At 43.5% G+C, this 21,888-nt stretch overlaps 1 protein-coding gene and 1 long non-coding RNA gene across 8 annotated transcripts in view; one reads left to right on the top strand and one right to left on the bottom strand.

Annotated features, from left to right (window-relative positions):
• The window catches only part of LOC307225347, an 85,566-nt gene that overhangs the window by 17,013 nt on the left and 46,665 nt on the right, over positions 1-21,888 (bottom strand). The window contains exon 4 of the long non-coding RNA XR_013842915.1: positions 1,375-1,449. This is a non-coding gene — a long non-coding RNA (uncharacterized lncRNA). The remainder of the gene's footprint in view (positions 1-1,374; positions 1,450-21,888) is intronic.
• Positions 1-21,888, top strand: part of IGF1 (insulin like growth factor 1) — a 65,021-nt gene that overhangs the window by 7,476 nt on the left and 35,657 nt on the right. For all 7 annotated transcript variants that reach the window (XM_079993167.1, XM_079993162.1, XM_079993165.1 and 4 more), the window contains exon 2: positions 1,316-1,475. In XM_079993167.1, coding sequence (XP_079849293.1) covers positions 1,316-1,475 — 160 coding nt within the window. The remainder of the gene's footprint in view (positions 1-1,315; positions 1,476-21,888) is intronic.

Raw genomic sequence — 21,888 nt, 5'->3', positions numbered from 1 at the left:
ATGGATCCTAAGTATTATTCTTAGCGCCATCAATTATCGCGGTGGGAAGTAAGGAAGGATTTTAATCTACTGAAGCTTGTAGCCCCTGCTGTGTGCTATCTTGTCTATAGAACCAGGCTTGTGTATCCAACAACACAGAAATTGGTCCAGGACACCAAGTGTGTAGTGGGCTCTCACTATCAGCCACAGTAGACTGGGGTTCCAACTAGCTGTTGCATTGGGGAAAGAAGCACCCCAGCAGAAATTGCCTACCAAGCAGAAATTATTGGACGTGTGCTCTGTGATTATGGAAACAACATATGCACTTGGTAAAAATGCACCCTGCACATACAAAGAAATTCCTCTACTATCAAGTCAGCAGGGACCTTTTTCAGCCAAAGGGCCACATTTTCTCCTGGGCAACCTTCTGAGGGACCGTGTGCCAATGGTGGGTGTGGTCCAAGGCAAAAAGTGGGTGAGGCAATGCATCTTCAGCAGGCTGCATTCCAGCCACACACACACACACACACTTCTTTCAAGAAAATCAAGATGTGTTATTACGGTTCAAGGATACATTCTACCCAGGCAAAAGCATTCAGAGCATGGTGCAGGACGGCTATGGGATGTGGCCTGGGGGCACTTCTGAGGGATGGATAGAGATGCCTTGAGGGCCACGTTGAACCCCCAGGTCAGAGGTTCTCCACCAGTGCTCTAGTCTACCAAAACTCTTTGGGCCCTCAAAATTCCCCAGATGTTATCATCTGAGGCCAAATGCTTCTGAATTCACTTTTCAGGAGAAATCTAGTGGTGTTCCAGACTGTGTGAGACCCGTTGATTAATTTATTTTATGGATTTGTTGCATTTATATCCCACTTTTTCTCCAAGGAGTTCAAGGTGGCGTACGTGGGTGTCCCTCTCCTCATGTAATCCCCACCACAACCCTGTGACGTAGATCAGGCTGAGTGTCAGTGACTGGGCCAAGGTCACCCTGTAAGCTTCATGGTCAAGTGGGGATTTGAACACTGGTCTCCCAGGTCCTGGTCTGACACTCTAACCGCTGCACCACACTGGCTCTCTAATGCTAATGCTCTTATCAAATCTCTACGTTTTCCCTTTGCCAAATTTGCTTTAAAGTTCACTTTTGTCAAAAGCACCAGGGGTCCTCCTAACACATGGCATATGGCAACCAACTTTCACAGTAAATAGGAGGTGGGAGAGGAACAATGTGGACCTGGTGGGTGAAGCAGAATGGGAAATTTCCCCAAAAAGGCCATGCTTCAGGATTCTACTGGGAAACTCTGATGCAGTCTCTCTCTCTCTTTTACTTCTTTGGCAGGTGAAGATGCACACTGTGTCCTACATTCATCTCTTCTACTTTGGCCTGTGTTTGCTTACATTAACCAGCTCCTCTGCTGCTGCTGCCCCGGAGACACTTTGTGGTGCTGAGCTGGTTGACGCTCTTCAATTTGTCTGCGGAGAAAGAGGATTTTATTTCAGTAAGTTTGAACATTTGCTACCATTTCCCTCATACAATCAGTTCTAATCCCCTCTCCCCTCGTTTTCCATGGGGATACAGTTATTTGAGGCTTGCGTATGCATAGTTCTAGCAAACCACGCACAAAATGTGGCTTACTCTACTGCACCCCAGAGCTCTTCAAAATCCAAAGGTCAAGCAAAGCACAGTGGCGTAGCGTGGGTTGTCAGCACCCGGGGCAAGGCATGTAATTTGCGTCCCCTAGCCCATGGATTTGTGCCCCCTAACCCTAACCCCCAGGTGTTGTGCCCGGTGCGGCCGGCCCCCCCTGCACCCCCCATGCTACGCCACTGGCAAAGCACAATATTTGGTCTAAGTTCAGCATCTTCCCTCTGCCCTCCACTCCCTGCCGGATTTAGGTTTGATGAGCTACTGAAGGTAATGGGGTCCTTCGTCAACAACAAATTGCTTTTTTGTGTCAAATACATGCTATATGGTAATTTATGGATCTAATAGGTATCTAAAGCCATTTGCACATAACAAAATATGTATCAAAGTAATTGTTGAACTGAAATACAATTAATACAGGTTTTTTCCTTTACATTTTTGGGGGGGCCCCAAGAGAGTGGGGCCCTAAGCTATAGCTTGTTTAGCTTATATGTAAATGTGGCACTGCCCAGCAACCTTTAACACAGTTATTTCCCTCATCCTCCTGTTGTATTTGCTAGGATTCCCACCCCCACCTCCGGTAGAACATGTTGCATCTGGCAACTCTTGAGAAGTGCAGCACAGCACTTTTAAGCAAGTGACAAAGAGGGTTCCACATTGCATTGCCAAACTCGCTTTACTACAGCATCTGGTCTGAGCGGTTGTATGAATTGACGTTTATTGAAGTGGGAAGTGTGGGAGAGAGGAAATGACTGCATAAAGCAACTGCTAGGAGATGAGTGTTTTGCACTGATCAGTCCTTGCTATTGACTTGGCTTCAATAGGTTTGGGTAGCAGGGATAGGAAAAAACCTGCATTGGCCTCCAGAAAGCTAGGTGATCATGTGACTGCATGGATAAAGGCCATTGCTTGGCCGGAGAAGAGCACTAGAGTAGCTAAATGGCTTCTCCTCTCTGATCCTTAAGGTGAATTCAGCTAATATCTATAAGAGTTTCAGTCTTTGATTAAAAGGATTTGCCCTTGGTTATCAATAGTGGATCAGTTGCAGAGCAGTGATATTTAGCAGCTAGGAAGCTACAACATATGTCAGGGTACAGTGTAAATGCAGCACACACAAGGCTTCCATTCCAGAGGCAGTGTGTATAAGCAAAGTCATATATAGCCTGTGTCTCCACTGCTTTCCTCGATTTCTTTGTTCATTTGTTCTCTGTTGCTCCAGAGGGCTGGGCTTGAACCCATTGGTGGAAATGGCAAGGAAACTGAATTGGATTAAACATTAGAAGAGACTTCCTAGTGATAAGGGTTATTTGACAGTGGAACAGTGGACTGCCTTGGGAGGTGAAGGGCTCTGCTTTGCTGGAAATATTTAAGCTGAGGCTGGACAAGCATTGTAGTTGCATCCTGCATTGCGGATATGGCATTGAGCAGGGAGTTGGACAAGGGTCACATCCATGCCATGCATTTAAAGCACTCATACTCTTTAACAGTCATGAAGAATCCTGAGAATTGAAGCTTTTAAGGGTGCTGGGACTTATAGCTCTGTGATGTTGATACACTTCACAAACTGCACTTTTCGGGTTTCTTTGAAGGGTGCCATGACTGTTAAAGTGGTATAAGAGTGCTTTAGATGTACGGTGTGGGTTGTGACACGATTGTGACACTCTCTCTCTCTCTCTCTCTCACATACACACACACACACACACACACACACACACACAAGCCACTTCATTAGAAATAAAAAAGAATCACTCTTTGTGGGGAGGTTAAAACTGAAGCCCAAACAATGGATATTTTACTGTCAGGGAGAATACCCAAGTAGAAAACTCTTGTCTAACTTTAGGGGGTTCTTTATAATGCTTGGCCTCACTTCTGAGGTCTGTCTCAGTTGCCACCACAGGAATCAACGTGATAACTGAAAAGGTAGAAGGTGTATTCCTGATGCCGAGTTAAATCAATTTCCCATCACTGGTATGCTAAGTATGAGTAAGCCAAAACGAAGTGTTGAACTGCTGGCTCAAAATGAATAATGTGACAAGGTTTGAAATCTTAGCTATGGGATAATAGACAAAAACGTTACTTGATTTGTGCTCCTGGGGTGTTGAAATCTTTCTGTAAATGTACCCAAATAGAGAAAAAGAGAGCAATGGCAGCCTCATTCCTATGTGTGATGTACAGTTGTATCTCTGGTTACAACCGCTTCTGGTTACAAACGCTTCAGGTTACGAACTCCACTAACCCAGAAGTAGCTGCTCCTGGTTGCGAACTTTGCCCCAGGATGAGAACGAAAATCGTGTGCCGGAGGTGTGCGTGCAGCAGGAGACCCCATTAGCGAAAGCGGGCTTCAGGATAAGACCAGTTTCAGCTTAAGAACGGACCTCTGGAACGAATTAAGTTCATAACCAGAGGTAGCACTGTACAGTTACAACTCCCCTTGTGTACTCTTTTGAAGTGTATATTAGATGAAAAAATAAAAGCACTGGAGATTGCTATGGTATTATAACTCAGACATACATCCCCACACCACCTGTTTTGAAACTCCACACATTTTGGGGATTAAAATATTAACAATTTATTTCATTATTAATCACCTGAGTGCCACATTCATCCTAGGCCAACCCTCGAGGGCCACATGCAAATTTGATAGACCTGCCTATAAATGTAAACTCAATCAAATTTCTCTCCCTCCCTTGATGGGAGTTGCATTCCAGGAACATTGGGAAGGGCACAGATTTCCCTGCACCAAGCCACTGACATATGAATGAAACCTATATGCATTCTATCTCTATAGACGGCCATGATATTCAAACTTTTTACCAGTGTTCAAGCATTAAGTGCCTGGGAACTTTGAGTCATTGCAATGGACATACTAGTTTCTGGACTGAATGTCCGGGAGAATGAAGTTCTCTGTTTGTTCATAGAGCACGTCTAGCTGCATGGGCTGTGGGCAGTGCCAGTGCGAGCTTCTACCCACCATTCCACCAATGGGCCTTAACCCTGACACAGAGGGGCAATCTCTAGGGGCGTGATGGCAGTTCATTCTACATGCTCATTTTGTTCTTTAGTTTCTGCGCCAACACTGCCAACAAGTGTACTCATTAATTAGTGCTTATTTTGTTGGTAGGGATTTGGGGTTTTTGGGGAGGGGAGAGGGTGGTGATGTAGACATAGGTCCATTGTCCACTAGACAGAATCCTGCAGTTGGGGGTGTATCACCTTATGGCTGCCAGCTATAAAACTAATGTTCCATGTAAGGTCAGGTCCAGTAGTTACTGCTTGGGTGGAAGTTCTCCAAGGAAAACAAGCTGCTCAGGAAATGCTTATTCAGTTGACCTTACTTTGCCATCTGAGTCAGTCCATGCTCAGGGTTAGAGAAAGGCCATCATTTGGCTGACAAAGAGACATCCTAGCCACTGGAGAGAAAAAAAATCCAGTACTGTGGTTTTTCAAGTGTACAAGTAAGGCTACCTTTAGGAAAGCTGAATTTTATCTTTTCCGTCTGCGTGCCTGACATTGCAAATGGGATATGGTACTCTTTCTTCTGGTTCCTTTATCGTAGCCTTTTCCTCCCCATTTCCTGCCCCACGCCACTTATAAAAACATCCATGGAAATATCACTGATCTGCACTCCCCGCCCCCATCCCGTATCATAAAATTCAGCTCCCAAATATAATTTTTTTGCTAGGGTAGGCAGAGATCCTGAAAATGATTGTATCTGGTGTCAAAACGAAGAGAGACGGAATTCTACCTTCTAATTAAGCACACTGGACAATCTGCTCCCATTCTACTGATAAAGCTGGTCTTGGCAGGAACCACATTCTGATAACACTGTGAATATGAGATGGCACTAAGCCCTTGAGGATGTGAGGGTTTCAGCACACGTTTCTTTTTGCCAGGCATCATTGGTTGTTAATATATAGCTTCTAAATCATTACCCACCCAGAGGTCTTGGGATAAGGTGGGCTGCGGGAAAAAATTGAGCTTCTGTTAGACAGCTCTTGCAATCAGATCTCAGGTGGCACTGCAGCAAAATTTATGGTGCTCCGTATTTTTTTAATGCAAAAAAGAAAAGAAAAAATCCTGCTTCCCACTGTTTCACAATATTTTCCACCCACATCCATTGCTCCCCTGAACTGCTGCTGCTTTTGAGCCATTTCTTTTCTTCTACTTGAAAGGACTGTGTTTCAAAGAGCAGGGGAATTCTCCCTGGCCAGAGTTCTAGATTGCATTTTGAGTCTACATGAGTAAGGATGGCTCCCTGGTGCAGGAGTGTGTGTGGAGTGACAAGTACTGCAGCAGTGGCACCAGTGCCCATCAGTTCCTCCTTCTTACCCCATTGGAATTTCATGTAAAAATTCAGGAATTCCTGAACAGGGCTTCAATTTAGCCCTATTAAATTTGTGATGGGCTGATTCACATCAAAAGATGTGAACCCATGGGGGTTTCAACCCCCATGGGATTGCAGTGGGATGAAGGACAGTTTATCAATGAGGTAAATGAAAGAAATTAAAACAATGGAAGAATTAAGTTTTCTTTTTAAAAAAAGCAACATTAATGTATGGAGTTGTTTTTTGTATTATAATAATAATAATAATAATAATAATAATAATAATAATAATAAATCCTTTTTTAAAAAACCCCACAGGCATCCCCCTCCCCACCCATTTTTAGTGCCCCCTGACAAGGATTGCTGAAAATGGGGGTCACTATATTTTCATTTAAGCACTTTGCTAAGTTTAAAGCTACAATAGAAAATATGGCCTAACAATTAAGGTATGGCTTAGATTTAATACCTGTCAGGTTTTGCCACTGATTTGTACAGAGACGTTGGACTGGTTTAGATAGGATTTACGAGAATTCACATACCCTCCCCCTGGGTTTGCTTGCTCCCCCTCCTCCTGCTGCTTCCTCCTGTGGTATGACCTTAAGGAAGAGTTCAAAAGCTTTCCCTTCTGTTTTAGATTAACCATAAATTATCATAGTGACTGAATCCTGGCAAACGGTGGTAAATCTTAACTTTAGTGAGTTGAAATAAGCCAAACCATAGTTTATGAAGCTGTCTTGTTTCAACTAACCATAGTTAATATTAGCAACAGTTAAGGTGTCAGATGACACACTAAACAGCAATTAATCTAATAAAACCGCTTCTGATGCTATTCTTATGAGAAAGGAGGGAAAGGAGGGAATAGCATTTGAGCCCAAGGCTCATTGATGTATGTTCTCCTTATGCCAATCATACAGTACATTCTGTGCTACCTGTAACCTATAATGTTACCTAAGTCATGATGTAGCATAACTTCCATGAGAATTCTGACACACGAAAGGTTGTGGAGGTCTTGTGGGCAGTCTTGCTTCTGCTATGAAAGGTGGAAAGGCTGTAAAAAAGGGGGGATGTAATATTGTGCAATATTCTTATTCTTATTTACGTTTGTATACCACCCTTCATCCATAGATCTCAGGCCAGTTCACAACATAAAAATACAATATAAAAACACAAAATGCATAATAAAAACAAAAACAAACCAATACCCCCCCCCAATCTATTTAAAAGGGCATCAGGTGTTAATCAGCCAAAGGCCTAGTTGAAGAACATTTTTGCCTGGCGCCTAAAGGTGTATAACAAAGGTTCCAGCTGAACTTTCCTGGGGACAGCATTCCACAAACAGGGAGCCACTGCATGAAAAGCCTGTTCTTGGTTTGCCACCCTCTGATTCTGTCCTGGAGGCGGCACACGAAGAACCACCTCACATTTTGATCGCAGGGTCCAGGCAGGTTCATATGAAGTTGCATTGAATTGTATTTTCTCAGTTTCGTTGTTATATCTATTGCACTCTGTCTGCTAAGGGACGGTTTAAAATATTAAGCAGCATATAAATATATTAAACAAAAAACAAACCAATTGCTTGGCTGTAACCATGGATGAGGAGCCTGGGGCTCTCTATATATTGTTGTTATTCCAGCTACCATCAACTACCTGTCCTGTCACCAGCTACCTGCCACCAGCTACCTGTCCATTGGCCATTCTGGTGCAGGATGGTGACACTTAGCGTCCCACAACATCTAGAGGCCAATGGAATTCCAATCTCTGGTGTAAATTCCTTTTTAAAAATCAGAGAAATTCACCTGCTCCCCCAAACCTCCTGAACATTCTCCCCCTTCATGGGGAGTGAGGCAGAGGCGTAGGAAGGGGGTGCGGTGGGTGCGGTCCGCCCTGGGTGTCATGACTGAGGGGGGTGACAAAATGGCAGGCGAGTGGGTGGCACACCTTGCGCTGGGCGGCAGCCGTTCTTCTGACCCAGCGGCCAAGAGCAGCCCTCCTCAACCATGGTGAGGTGCACCCAGCCGCAGCAGCTCCATTGCTGGGTCATGTGTGACCCGGCTGAGGAGAGCAGGAGGAGAGTGAGCAGCAGCGAGAGCCAGTGTGGTGTAGTGGTTAAGAGCGATAGACACGCAATCTGGGGAACCGGGTTCGCGTCTCCGCTCCTCCACATGCAGCTGCTGGGTGACCTTGGGCTAGTCACGCTTCTTTGAAGTCTCTCAGCCCCACTCACCTCACAGAGTGTTTGTTGTGGGGGAGGAAGGGAAAGGAGAATGTTAGCCGCTTTGAGACTCCTTCGGGTAGTGATAAAGCGGGATATCAAATCCAAACTCTTCTTCTTCAGCTTCCCTGCCCCTCTCCTACCCTGAACTGTGGCATGTGGGAGGGCACCCTCCACACCCCACACCCTTCAGGAGCACACCCGCCCTGGGCAGCGCGGGCATATGCTCCGCCGCTGGGGTGAAGGGCCCCATTAAAGAGGGAGAAAGATCATCTCAACATTAGATACTTAGCAGTAAAGATTCACAACACCCCAGCAGGAGACTGAACTGTGGACCCTAGAAATCTGGGTGGAGTTGACACCTTTGATGACTTCACTGCATGTTTAGATCCTGAAGGGATGGATGTTGCTGGACTGCAAATTCTATCCTTTTTGTCCACTGGTCATGCTGGCTAGGGCTGATTGGAGTTGTAGTTCAATACATCCAGAGGGCTCATTGACTACCTGTGGTGTAGGCAATATAATGCTAGATATAATGGTCAGGCCAGATCTAAGACGGCTTCCTATGTCCCCATATTCTTCTCATACTAGAGACTATGGCTAAGCAGTAGCAGCTTGTTTAAGGCCACCTGGTAAGACACAAGACTTCAAGCAGAGACTACCTATTCCATGGTTCAGCCTCTTAGCCTCTATGGCACTGAAAGGCTTGATTTATATGTAAACCTATACACAACTAAAGAGAGAGGAATATTACTTACACACACACACACACACACACACAGAGAGAGAGAGAGAGAGAGAGAGAGAGAGAGAGTGTGTTGAGAAAATTATCCAAAGATACAACAGGCAGGGTGAACCAAAGAAAGATGTAAAATGCAGAAGGAAAACTTGGCCATGAGCAGCTAGGTGATAAAGGACAAGTCATATTTCACTGAGTAAAGCAATCTCAAACTGGTTGCCAAGTAGCATCAGACGTTTCCAAGTTATTCCTCTCTTCTCTCTTTGAACAGCATTCCATTTTGCTGCTAAAGCAAGCTGTTTGGTCGCCCAAATTCCATGGCATGGTGAAATTGTGGCTTTCCAAGTTCACAATAAGATGCCTGACAACCAGTATAAAGCTTTGTATCTGAGCCTGTTGGCCCCTGGGGCCCAAACAGCTGGGAAATTACCTGAAATCTTATGTCTTTTTCAGAAGGAACCACAGGTATTCAAGACAGGATTTTGACGTTTGTGCTTTTTATTATTTCCTCTCTTATAATCATGCTACAGATCTATAACTGATGCACTAGATTTGACCCGGCAGAGGTGCATGGCTAGCAAGCATGCAAATAATTAACAAGTCAGGGTTAAAAAAAAAGGAATTAAATATAAAGCTGGTATATAAAATGGATCCTGGGATCCAAAGTAGGATAAGAGGGAATGCTCAACTAATCTGTTCAGAATAGCAAGCTGTCTCTTGCTCTCCTCAAATTTAACTCTGAAATAGTCATTGAATTTAACTCAGAAATTATCTTCTCTCATACGCAGCTCTCCAACCCTCAGGGATAACACAATTTTATGAGCTTGAATAAATGAACTCCCCATCAGCCTCTCACATACTCTAAAACACACCCTTGCTTTCTCTTCCTTGATGATCAGTGGGGTAAATAGTGGCACAATTGTGGGACAAGGAGATTTGTCCTCTTTTCTTCTCATGTGATGTTTTAGCAATAGCACAATTTCAGAAACCTACAGACATTCGCCGTGACAAAGAGGCTGAACAATAACGAGCAACCCTTTCTCTCCCTACGTGCTTCTGCTATGAATTGTCATGTATGAGAAACAAGGAGGGCTTTGGGAGACAGTGAAGAGCTGGTGTGGAAGGAAAATTGGGAATTCTTCTCTAGCTCAGATTTTGATCCTAGCTGGGGAAGGATTGAAGCAAGAATTAAAAGCTCACCTCGCATTTGAGTCTGGCTTTTACTAACTCTGGGTTTTTAACAGAGCCTGGCTCAGGAGAACTTTGCAAGCAACTCTGTAGATTTCACCCGACTGCGACAAATTATAATAGCTGATTCTCTTTTCCTAGTATTTTGCATGTGATAAAGATAAATCACACACCTTTAAAATAACCAGTTGTAGGAAGGGGCCTTCACGTGTTTCGCTTTGGTGTTCTGCCTCTTATCTCAAGAACTCAAGCAACATACTCAGCTTTTGCGGTATGTTGTCCTCAGAAGTACACTAGGCAGAGAAATGGCTCAAGGCCACCAGTGAACTTGAAGGTTCAGAGGGAATTTGAGCCCAGGTCTATACTCAACATTCTCTCCACTCTACCAGGAAATACCAACTTCATTGAGAGGTGGGGGGAGAGGTGATCCCAGCCAAGTTATTCACAGACCAGAGCCTCTGCCTTCCTACAGATCACCCAGATGTAGCAGTTTAGCTAGGGAAAATTCATTCCACTAAGAAAGGTGCCTGCCAGGTTAGAAACATTGCTTTCTAAAGATGACGTCTTACCATTCCATTTCTAGAGGAAGATAATAGTTTTCTCACAAATCTATAAAGGAAATAACACATTTTTATCATTAATTTGTTTTTTCAAGGTCTTGTTACCATTTCCCCATAAAATAACATCTCTTGCTCCACCCATGATGAATCCTATTGACCAATCTGGGGAAATGGTGGAAAGTCAGCAACATAATATGTAGTTACTTGTAAGAAAGGAGACAATAGTCATTTGGAAAGTGGGTCAGAAGCAAATTAATGAATACTTGATTCATTCATTCAACAAACCTAGCGTAAATCTAAAAGCAACCATAGTTTTCATTTTTACAAAATGAAATGCATTTTTCCAGTTACAAAAGTCATCTGTGTGCTTAAAGCAAATCTTCTGAGGCACTGCTGGCTTTAAAAATGAAAATCACAAGTTGGAGTTAAAGACTTGGCACTGAGCAGGAAGAATGATCTAACACATGCTTCCTTGAACAGAAAAAGGAATTTCATAAAAGAACTGGGCAGATTTTGGTTTCTCTGATATTCAGCACTCGGCACTGCCTGAATCCATCCATGACGTCATTTGACTGTTGGCTTTCTTGTCAACAAGACCATAAAAATCCCTAATAATTATGACTGACCTCCTCCAAACTTTGATATTTTGATTCTCTATTCAAATCCATTGAAAGTAGCTAATATAATGACACCAGTTTTATGTTGCTCAGATGAACACGCTTCCTTACTTACCATCCTTGAAACTCCTCATTGGGTTGGTCCCCGTTCCCAGCATCAAGGTGCCTCCTCTATACCCATGATGCAATAGACATCAGTATTTGAGGAACAGAGTGATCCATTGTGTCTTGTATGAGATATTTTATTTTTTAAAGCAAAGGACAAGATGGGGCTCACCACCCCATTCCATATACAGAAGCTTTTGTCAGTTGAATCTTACTTCAGTATTTGTAATGGGATGGCATCCTCCACTATACCCTAGGCCAGGCCTGTCCAAAGTCTGCCTCGGGGGCCCTAATCTGGGCCGCTGGTTGGTTTAATCCAGCCCCCATGGCAGTTTATTTCCTGGGGTAAAATCCTAAAGAAACCTCAGCAACTTCAATCCTTGAAAAAGCTCAACAACTTCAACCCTAAGAAAAGGTCAACACGTTTGGTCGGCCCTTACGGCCCTTCACTTCATCAAATGTGTCCCTCTTTGAAAAGATACCACTGCCCTAGGCCATGGGTTAGTTTAAGGGGGCAATTACATGTTGTGCAGCATACATAGCTCTGCCCTCTAACAAATGGGAATGGCCAGAGGGCTGCCCCTGCTGCCCATCATCACCTGCGGAGGTCAGGTGTACATGGAAATATTCATGCTTACAGTTGCTTTCATAGGTTCCTGAACCCCTCCTTCATCTAAAAACTATCCACATGTATGCTGCTTGAAACAATGCAGCGTATGTTTGTTTGTTTGTTTGTTTTGCTTTTGACCATACAAAATTTCAGGAAAGAAAGAAAAGTGGATCTTGTTTATGCTGGAACTGATGACCCTTTTGGAATACTGAATCGGTAGGACTCTTAAGTTTGTCAGCATGTCCCAAAGCCTGACTGAGCAAGAATTCCGGTAATGAGAGCCACCATTACACTTTTCCAGTAGTATCCAGGAAGAAAGTTTATATGGAGGAATTTGAACCTTGCAGAGAAGAAAAACAAAAAAGACCAGCAAGAGGCAATGTTGTGGTCATGTAGGCTTGCATGCATGCTCACTGCTTTTTCTCAACCATTTCTCATTTATTTTGTTTAAATAGTCTTCTTGAGGCAGTGTTGGTGGTCACTTTTCGAATCTGAAAGTAATGTGGAGTAATAGGTGGAGTAGGGACCTCAGTACAAGTACTTGGGGTTATTTACATGTGTGCATGTCATGAAGTCTGGCAGAAATATATAAATTATAATGGCAATTTTCTGCTGAGCGACAAGATTTAAAGACTGTGTGTCAGGTGAAAATAGTTAAAAGGTACAAGAGGGGGACTGAGTTACTTAAGGTTAGAATCCTTAACCATCATTTGTTGTGCTGAGTTTGTCATCCATGCCTTATTTAGTGTCATGGATCAGTGCTGCCCTTGCAGCCACTTGGAGCTTGAAACAATCTCTCATGTTCACCTACTGTGGACGTTATCAAAGGGTTAGAGAACACATAATGTATCACCTTATTAGGAGGCGGCCTTAGAGATTCTTTTGTGTGCCTTCCTTGAGGAATCCAATAAATCTGTTACTGAACAGGTGGCAATGTCTCCGAATGCTGTGGTATTTCTTAGACCTGCTGTGATAGTTAGCTCCTGGTTTTGTCGCCCTAAATAATAATGGGTTCCACTGAGGCTGTGATTTTTGTACTGGTTCATATTTTGTACTTTGTTTAATGGTCAGTCAGCCGTAATAAACATTTGATTGATTGATAGTGTCATGTTGGCAAAAGTTACTTAAAGAAGCTCTTGGCAAGCTCAGCCCTGGTTCTGGCATGACTAACCCCCTTCACTTTTTTCACAGGACCTTAAATACCAAGACAGCCTTGACTTGCTTTACTTTCTGGCATATTCTATTATGTAATCAGCCAAAACCTTTGCACATGATCTCCTCTATTTGTCCTGATATTATTAATGGCTTTGCAATATTTGACCAGGGGTAGCAAGAGTCATTCAGACATATCATACAGTCAACCAAGACCACACAGTCTCTTAATTAAAACCTTTTGCTCAACATGTTGAAACATATAAGGCAACTTACATAGCAACTCCAATCCAGAGCCTGGTTAACATGGATTCCACGCACTGTGAAATATATAATGTACAGTAGATTGTGTCCTGCCTCTGGGCCTTTTTCACACCTTATAATTTTTAATATAAATTTTATATTACATGCTGAGATGTAATATCATGAACTGTGAATGTTTGAAAACATATGTTTTGTTTGGAGACACCATTAGAGAGATTATCCAAGGTTCTTTGAGTAGTCACATGGTAGGAAATCTGATTTTATTGCCATCTTGTGTGTGAAATGGCCTGCCTGGCTACCAGGCTTTACAACACATCTGTGTCTGCTGGTACTTCACTGTCTTAAAAGAGTTGGACAGTGGCTCTTCTGTGAGGGTTTACTGAAGAGATATAAAGGAACAGGAATGAAGTGTTTGTGGTATGATTTAGAATTTTCTGCATTTAGTTTAAGTAAACTAACAAAGGTCCCATCTGCACTATACTTCTAAATCAGTATCATCACCTTAAACAATCATGACTTCCTCTAAGGAATCCTGAGAACTGTAGTTTGTTAAGGGTGCTGAGGAGACCCCTATTTCCTTCACAGAGACACAATCCCCAGGGCTCTCTGGGAATTGGAATTTGTTGTTAAGCCACTCTTGGAATTGTAACTGAAGCAGAACCAGCATGGTTTCTTGCAAGGTCAAGTCCTGTCACACTAACCTATTAGAGTTCTTTGAAAGTGTCAACAAGCATATTGATAGAGGTGGTCCTGTAGACTTTCAGTGATACTTTGACAATTGCATTTGCCATTTTATAATAATAATAATAATAATAATAATAATAATAATAATAATAATAATAATTTATTTATACCCCGCCCATCTGGCTGGACTTCCCCAGCCACTCTGGGCGGCTTCCAAAAAAAATTTTAAAATACTGTAATACATCAAACATTAAAAGCTTCCCTAAATAGGGCTGCCTTCAGATATCTTCTAAAAGTCTGGTAGTTGTTCTCTCTGACATCTGGTGGGAGGGCGTTCCACAGGGAGGGCGCCACTACCGAGAAGGCCCTCTGCCTGGTTCCCTGTAACTTGGCTTCTCGCAGTGAGGGAACCGCCAGAAGGCCCTCGGTGCTGGACCTCAGTGTCCGGGCAGAATGATGGGGGTGGAGACGCTCCTTCAGATATACTGGACCGAGGCCGTTTAGTGCTTTAAAGGGCAGCACCAACACTTTAAATTGTGCTCGGAAACGTACTGGGAGCCAATGTAGGTCTTTCAAGACCGGTGTTATATGGTATTGGCGGCCACTCCCAGTCACCAGTCTAGCTGCCGCATTCTGGATTAGTTGTAGTTTCCAGGTCACCTTCAAAGGTAGCCCCACGTAGAGCGCATTGCAGTAGTCCAAGCAGGAGATAACCAGAGCATGCACCACTCTTGCAAGGCAGTCCGCAAGCAGATAGGGTCTCAGCCTACATACCAGATGGAGCTGGTAAACAGCTGCCCTGGACACAGATTTGACCTGTGCCTCCATGGACAGCTGTGAGTCCAAAACGACTCCCAGGCTGCGCACCTGGTCCTTCAGGGGCACAGTTACCCCATTCTGGACCAGGGAATCCTCCACACCTGCCCACTTCCTGTCCCCCCCCCCAAAAGTACTTCTGTCTTGTCAGGATTCAACCTCAATCTGTTAGCCACCATCCATCCTCCAACCGCCTCCAGACACTCATACAGGACCTTCACCGCCTTCACTGGTTCTGATTTAAAAGAGAGGTAGAGCTGGGTATCATCCGCATACTGATGAACACCCAGCCCAAACCCCCTGATGATCTCTCCCAGCGGCTGCATGTAGATGTTAAAAAGCATGGTGGAGAGGACAGAACCCTGAGGCACCCCACAAGTGAGAGCCCAGGGGTCTGAACACTCATTCCCCCCCCCCACTTTCTGAACGCAGCCCAGGAGGAAGGAGCGGAACCACTGTATGACAGTGCCCCCAGGTCCCAGCCCCTCAAGAAGGTCCAGATGGATGTTATGGATGTTATGGTCGATGGTATCAAACGCCGCTGAGAGATCTAGCAGAACTAGGAAACAGCTCTCACCTTTGTCCCTAGCCCGCCGGAGATCATCAACCAGTGTGACCAAGGCAGTTTCAGTCCCATGATGAGGCCTGAATCCCAACTGGAAGGGATCCAAATGCTCCGCTTCTTCCAGGCGTGCCTGGAGTTGTTCAGCAACCACTCGCTCAATCACCTTGACCAAGAATGGAAGATTTGAGACTGGGCGATAGTTGGCCATCGTGGCCGCATCTACCCAGTATGGAGAGATCATCGTGGCCGCATTCACCCAGTATGGAGAGATCTTTTTGCAGCTCCTTGCAGTCTCATTTTGCTTTAACCATCCTGAACAATTTGGTATCATCAGCAAACTTGGCTATATCACTGCTCAGCCCTAAGATAGTTTTTGGACAAGTTATAAAACGCAGGTCCCAATAGCAATCATTGGGTGACTCCACTTTTTTCAGTCAGGAGAATTATTGAGTTATTCCCACTCTGTACTTCCTGTTACTTAACCAGTCCCTGAACCACAAAAGGACCTCACCTCTTTTTCCATGATTGCTAAGCTTCCTCAGAAGTCTTTGGTGAGGTACTTTCCCTGTAAGCAAGTGTGAAGTGATGCACATTGGGCCCAAAGCCCTAATTTCACATATACACTCATGAAGTCTGAACTGACAGTGTCTTGCCAGGAACAAGAACCTATAGCCTTGCTGGGTAGCTCAGTTCAGACATTGACCGAATGTGCACCAGCTGTGAAAAGAGTGAATTCTATGCTAGGGGTCATTAGGAAAGAAATTGAAAATAAAACTGTCAATATCATAATGCCTTTATACAAATCTATGGTGCAACTGCACTTGGAATACTGTGTTCATTTCTGGCTACCTCATATCTCCTCAGAAAGGATATTGTAGAGTTGGAAAAGGTTCGAAAAAACGGCAACCAAAATGATCAATTCCCCTATGTGGGAAGGTTACAACCTTTGGAGCTTTCTCGTTTAGAATAAAGGCAAGTATGGAGGGACATGACAGAAGAGCATGGTTAGGAGAAAGTGGATAGATATTTTCCTCCCTTTCGTGTTAATACGAAAGTTGTGCTCATTCAATGATGCAGGAGATTCAGGACAGACAAAAGGAAACACTTCTTCATGGATCAAGCAATTGTTTTATGAAACTCACTGCCACAAGATTTGGTGATGGACAATATCCCAATGGCTGTAAAATGGGATTGGACAGATAACATGAAAAATAAGGCTGTTAGTGGTTACTGGTCACAATGGCTATATGTAGCCTTGAGGTTCATAGACCGTTTGCACCAAAATATCAGCTGCTGGCAGCCTTGCTTATGGCCTTCCCAGAGGCATTTGGTTGGCCACTGCAGGAATCAGGATGCTGAACCAGCCATACTGCTGGTCTGATTCACAACAGTTTTTGTTACATCCTAATTACGTATGTCCCAGAAAGCTTCCCCTTGCTTTTGTGGCTTTCAGCAGGCCCACAAGCACCTCATACTCAGCAGGGTCCCACCCCCCACCCCCACCCTCAGCTGCAAGCTATTTTGTAGAAGCTAGCTCACTTCACCCTAATTGAGGAGGCATCAATGTTCCCCTCACTCCTTAGCTCTTTCGTCACATCTCTGCTGGACTGGCATCAAGCATCATTTTGAGGGCATTTTCCCACATGTGCATCATGCCAATGAGGTTTACTGTTATTCATTATCCTGACATTTATTCTTTTCACATAAAGACTTCCTTGGATTGTTTGGGTTTTTTGTTTTTTTTGTTAGTTTATTGTTTTATTGTTTTATTGTTTTATTGTTTTATTGTTTTATTGTTTTATTGTTTTATTGTTTTATTGTTTTATTGTTTTATTGTTTTATTGTTTGTTTGTATGTTTATGAGAGCCAGTGTGGTGTAGTGGTTAAGAGCGGTAGATTTGTAATCTGGTGAACTGGGTTCGCTTCCCCGCTCCTCCACATGCAGCTGCTGGGTGACCTTGGGCTAGTCACACTTCTCTGAAGTCTCTCAGCCTCACTCACCTCACAGAGTGCTTGTTGTGGGGGAGGAAGGGAAAGGAGAATGGTAGCCGCTTTGAGACTCCTTCGGGTAGTGATAAAGCGGGATATCAAATCCAAACTCTTCTTCTCTTCTATGTGATTGGGCAACTGTGTTCACTGCTTCAGCCCCTGGAGGTTAATGGAAAGCTAATTGTTGCATCTATTTTATTTTCAATTTTGCATGGTCAAAATTATTATCTCAAAAGCCCTTTAAATCGAGTTATAGCATCTCACTTCTGCATCCCTCAAATTGCTGAATTATGATTCAACAGGCTTCATAGAAGAGCCTGATTCCTCCCCCCTCCCCTTTACATATTTCAAGTTTTATGTTTCTTTCCATTAAAGTTTCCAACCTTTCTCAGACGTATTTAGTTTGGCAAAAGGAGTAATGTTGAGTCATGGAAAAGATTTGAGAATCAGCTACTGAAAATGTATCTAATTTCTCTTTGTGTAATTTAGGAGCAGGCAATGGATAAGTGGGTAGAATCACAAAGTAACAAGTGGTTGTTGGGGTTTTTTTTTCCGGTCTTCAACCCTACTTAAATTTGATGGCCCAAATGTAGCCTTTCAAAAATCTCTAGGCTAGTGCTTCATTTTCTCTAAATTAGATAGAGTGTGTATGTTCTTTAAACACCAAGAGATTAAATTCTCTTGTTTTTGATAGGGGTGATGTTGCCACTGCTTAAGCTGAATCTCAAACTCCGCAGTTCAGTGTTACATCAGTGCCATGCTTGGAGCAGGTCCCAGTGTGTTCAGAGAGGCTTTCTTCTGAGTATACATGCATAGCATGGGGCTGCACAGTGTCAGTCCTAAGCACACTTTGGGAATCAGCAGGATTCCCTTCTGAGTTAACATAGTAAAGTGGTTTCTGTCTCTTGCAATCAAAATGACAGAACCTCTTGCAGAATTCCTCAGACCAGTCCAATGTATTTGGGGTGTCTAGAAATGGAGCTCAACATTTTTGTGGATTCAGGGCTGTAAGCCCAACAATTTTTGGCAGTTCTAGGGTGCAATCACTGTCTATTCACCTCATTTAAAGAAAAAATGAGGGGAAAGAAGCCTCAGGCTTGTCTGTTGTCTGTTGCTTGTCTGCCAATTAGCCCTAAAGCATCTTCCTACAACACTCACTAGGTTCTCTCACTGCGAGAAGTGAAGTTACAGGGAATTAGGCAGAGGGTCTTCTCGGCAGTGTCACCTCCCTGTGGAACACCCTCCCATCAGATGTCAAGGAGATAAAGAACTACACAAGTTTTAGAAAACATCAGAAGGCAGACCTATATTGTGAAGTTTTTAAAGTTTGAAAGCAGCTCAGAGTGGCTGGGGAAACCCAGCCAGATGGGCAGGGTATAAATAATAAAATTATTATTATTATCAATAATAATAATAATAATAATAATAATAATAATAATAATAATTACTACTTCTACTACTACTCCTCAGGATTCAGCTGTAAATATGTTTTCTTAGTTCAGTTTTCATCAGTGGATTTATATTTACTTATTTATGCCTATTACTAAGCTGCCATTCAGGGAGCATTTTTTTTAAAAAAAGAAATTTAAAACATCAGAAACATGTTTTGTTATGATTGATGTCTTTGTCTAATGCAGAGGTGGAAAACCCCATAACAGCCCCATATGTTGTTGGACCCCTGCACCCCAATAGTTTCTACCAGCATGGCCAATGATTAGGGAGAATGGGAACATCTGGCAACATCTGGAGGCTGCATGGTCCCCTTTGCTGGTCTAATGTCGTATTGAAAATATTTTATATTCACTTATGCGGCAATCCTATAGAACAAAAGTCATTTTATTGTCATATTATATGGCTCTTCCCCCAACCCCAATGATCTTCAGGACAACAACCTATCTACACACAAAATGGCCACAGCACCTTCACACAACAACAGTTTCTTAAGATTCCTTTGGGAAACCTAAACTTGTTCAAACCTGGTTTAGGATAGTAATGTAGATGTGATCCAAGTAACAATAATAGGCCCTACATAAAGAGTCCTGTTGTGGTCATGCCCTGCTCGAAGGCTTCTAACAGGCCACTGTGAGAATAGGATTCAGGGCTCTTCTTGAATGAAAGCAAGTGAGTTCATCACTATGTGGAAGACAGACAGCTGACTGAAGTAAACAAAAAGCTGGTTGAGGATAAGGTTTCACTGAAGCTTAAGCCAAGTCAAGAGTGCAAAGTCTCTCAGAGTGCTGCCTTTCCGTATTACTTTTTCCTTTGAGGTAATATACAACTGCTCCAAGGATAACCCCACTGCCTGACCTCCTCTGAACTGGAAACTGGAAATGCTAATTGCTGTGGTTGCAATTTCCAAACCAGTGGCCAGAAACTGTACTTATTTAGTCCCATCTTGCCATTTTGTAATAGTTATGTTCTTCAAAAATGACAGAAAGGGAGAAAATGAGAGAGATTTATGTCAGCAATGAGTAAATAAGTACGCAGTCCCTTTACTTTACATGCCTTTGCAATTCATATCTCATTGGGGCCATTTTGGACCTAGTTTGTTCTCTTATCACTAAAGTATCTTATCACTAAAGTCCTCACTGGTACCCTAGACTTTCAGTTAGAGTAATGAAATCTCATGCCACATGTATTGATATATATTATCTGTGTTCCCTGGCTGGGTCTTATATACCTTGATGAAGTGCTGTGATTGGCCACTGAGTTAATTGTAATCCTATGCTGCACTGTGGTGTCGGGTCAGAGAAGAAGTAAATAGAGGGAGAGGCTGGAGAAACCCTTTGTGAGGAAAGGTTACAAAAGACAGTGGGGGGGTGGAGCATATGCAGGGCATGATAGAGATACCCAGTGTGGAGAAACTGGATAGATAATTTTTCTCTGACTCTCATAATGCGAGACTGTGGAGAACAGACAAAAGACTTATTCTCACAGTGCATAGTTAAACTAAGGAATTTGCTGCCACAATATGCAATGGTGGGCCACCAATTTACGGTAGATGGCTTAAAAGGGGGATTAGAAAAAATCACAAAGGATAAAGCTATCAGTAGATACTAGTCGTGATATCTATATGTTATATCCAGCACCAAGTTGGCAGCTATGGGGAACAGGAAGCTGAACTAGGTGTGTCTTTGGTCTGATCCAGCAGGCCTCTTAAGTTATCTCTTGAGAAACTCCAGAGACTTTTAACTTACACCACCTTTTGTTACAGGTATAATGTTGTACCACCATCAAGTATAGAACCAACTACTAAGCAAACATGAACACCTGTGTTGAGAACAACACCCATTCCACCAGAGAATGGCGCTTGGGGGGAATTGTCATCGCGCCACTCCTTGGTGTGTGGAGTGCCTCAGGGTGCGATTCTCTCCCCGATGCTTTTTAACATCTTTATGCGCCCCCTCGCCCAGCTTGTCCGGAGTTTTGGGCTGGGCTGCCATCAGTATGCTGATGACACCCAACTCTATCTGTTGATGGATGGCCATCCTGACTCGGCCCCAGACACACTGGCGAGATATCCTTTTACTGCAGGACACCCACTGTCATAGTTTGCACAACTGTTAGCCATCACTGCAAAGGGCTCACAACACTGGTGCATTTCCCCCATAGGGAAACTGCTGGTGCAAGGAAGTTTAGGAGAAATTCTATCATAGATGGATATCCTGTGCCAGGTCCTGCTAATTTTGTGGTTTTTGTACATAACTGTACAAAATAAATGCTCTTTTAGTCTTTAGCTATGCATTGTGGCATTATTTTACTGTTGTATTATTATTTAGTACTCTATATTAAATTTGTATGCTGCTCTATACCCATAGATCTCAGGGTGGTCCAGAACATATAATATGTTGCAGTAATCTAACTTAGAGGTTACCAGAGCATAGACATCAGTAGTTAGGCTTTCCCTGTCCAGATAAGGGCACAGCTGGGCCACCAGCTGAAGTTGATGAAAGGCACTCCACACCACTGAGGTCACCTGAGCATCAAGTGACAGCAAAGTATCAATGAGTTCCCCCAAGCTACGTACCCACTCCTTCAGAGGGAGTTTAACCCATCAAGAGCAGGCAACCTCCCAGCCATCTGGTCTAGGGAACCGCCCACTAACAGCGCCTCAGTCTTATCTGGATAGATCTTCAGTTTGTTGGCTCTCATCCAGTCCATTATTGAAGTAAGATGACAGTCCAAAACATCCACTGCCTCCCATGCAGGTGTACAGGAGAAAGAAGTAGAGCTGTGTGTCATCAGCATATCGCTGACAACATACTCCAAACCTCTGGATAACCCCACTCAGCAATGTCATGTAGATGTTAAACAGCATGGGGGATAAAATCAAACCCTGTGAACCCCACTTTGAAGGCTCCATGGGGCTGAAAACACTCCCCAAGCAACAGCCCTGGGGAAAGTCCACCCAAGTAGGGCTGGAACCACCGCAAAGCGGTGCC

Source organism: Podarcis cretensis, assembly GCF_951804945.1.
Source record: "Podarcis cretensis genome assembly, chromosome: 10".
Taxonomy (NCBI): domain Eukaryota; kingdom Metazoa; phylum Chordata; class Lepidosauria; order Squamata; family Lacertidae; genus Podarcis; species Podarcis cretensis.
The sequence above is the reverse complement of the archived record's forward strand: the minus strand, read 5'-3'. Positions and strand labels throughout refer to the sequence as shown.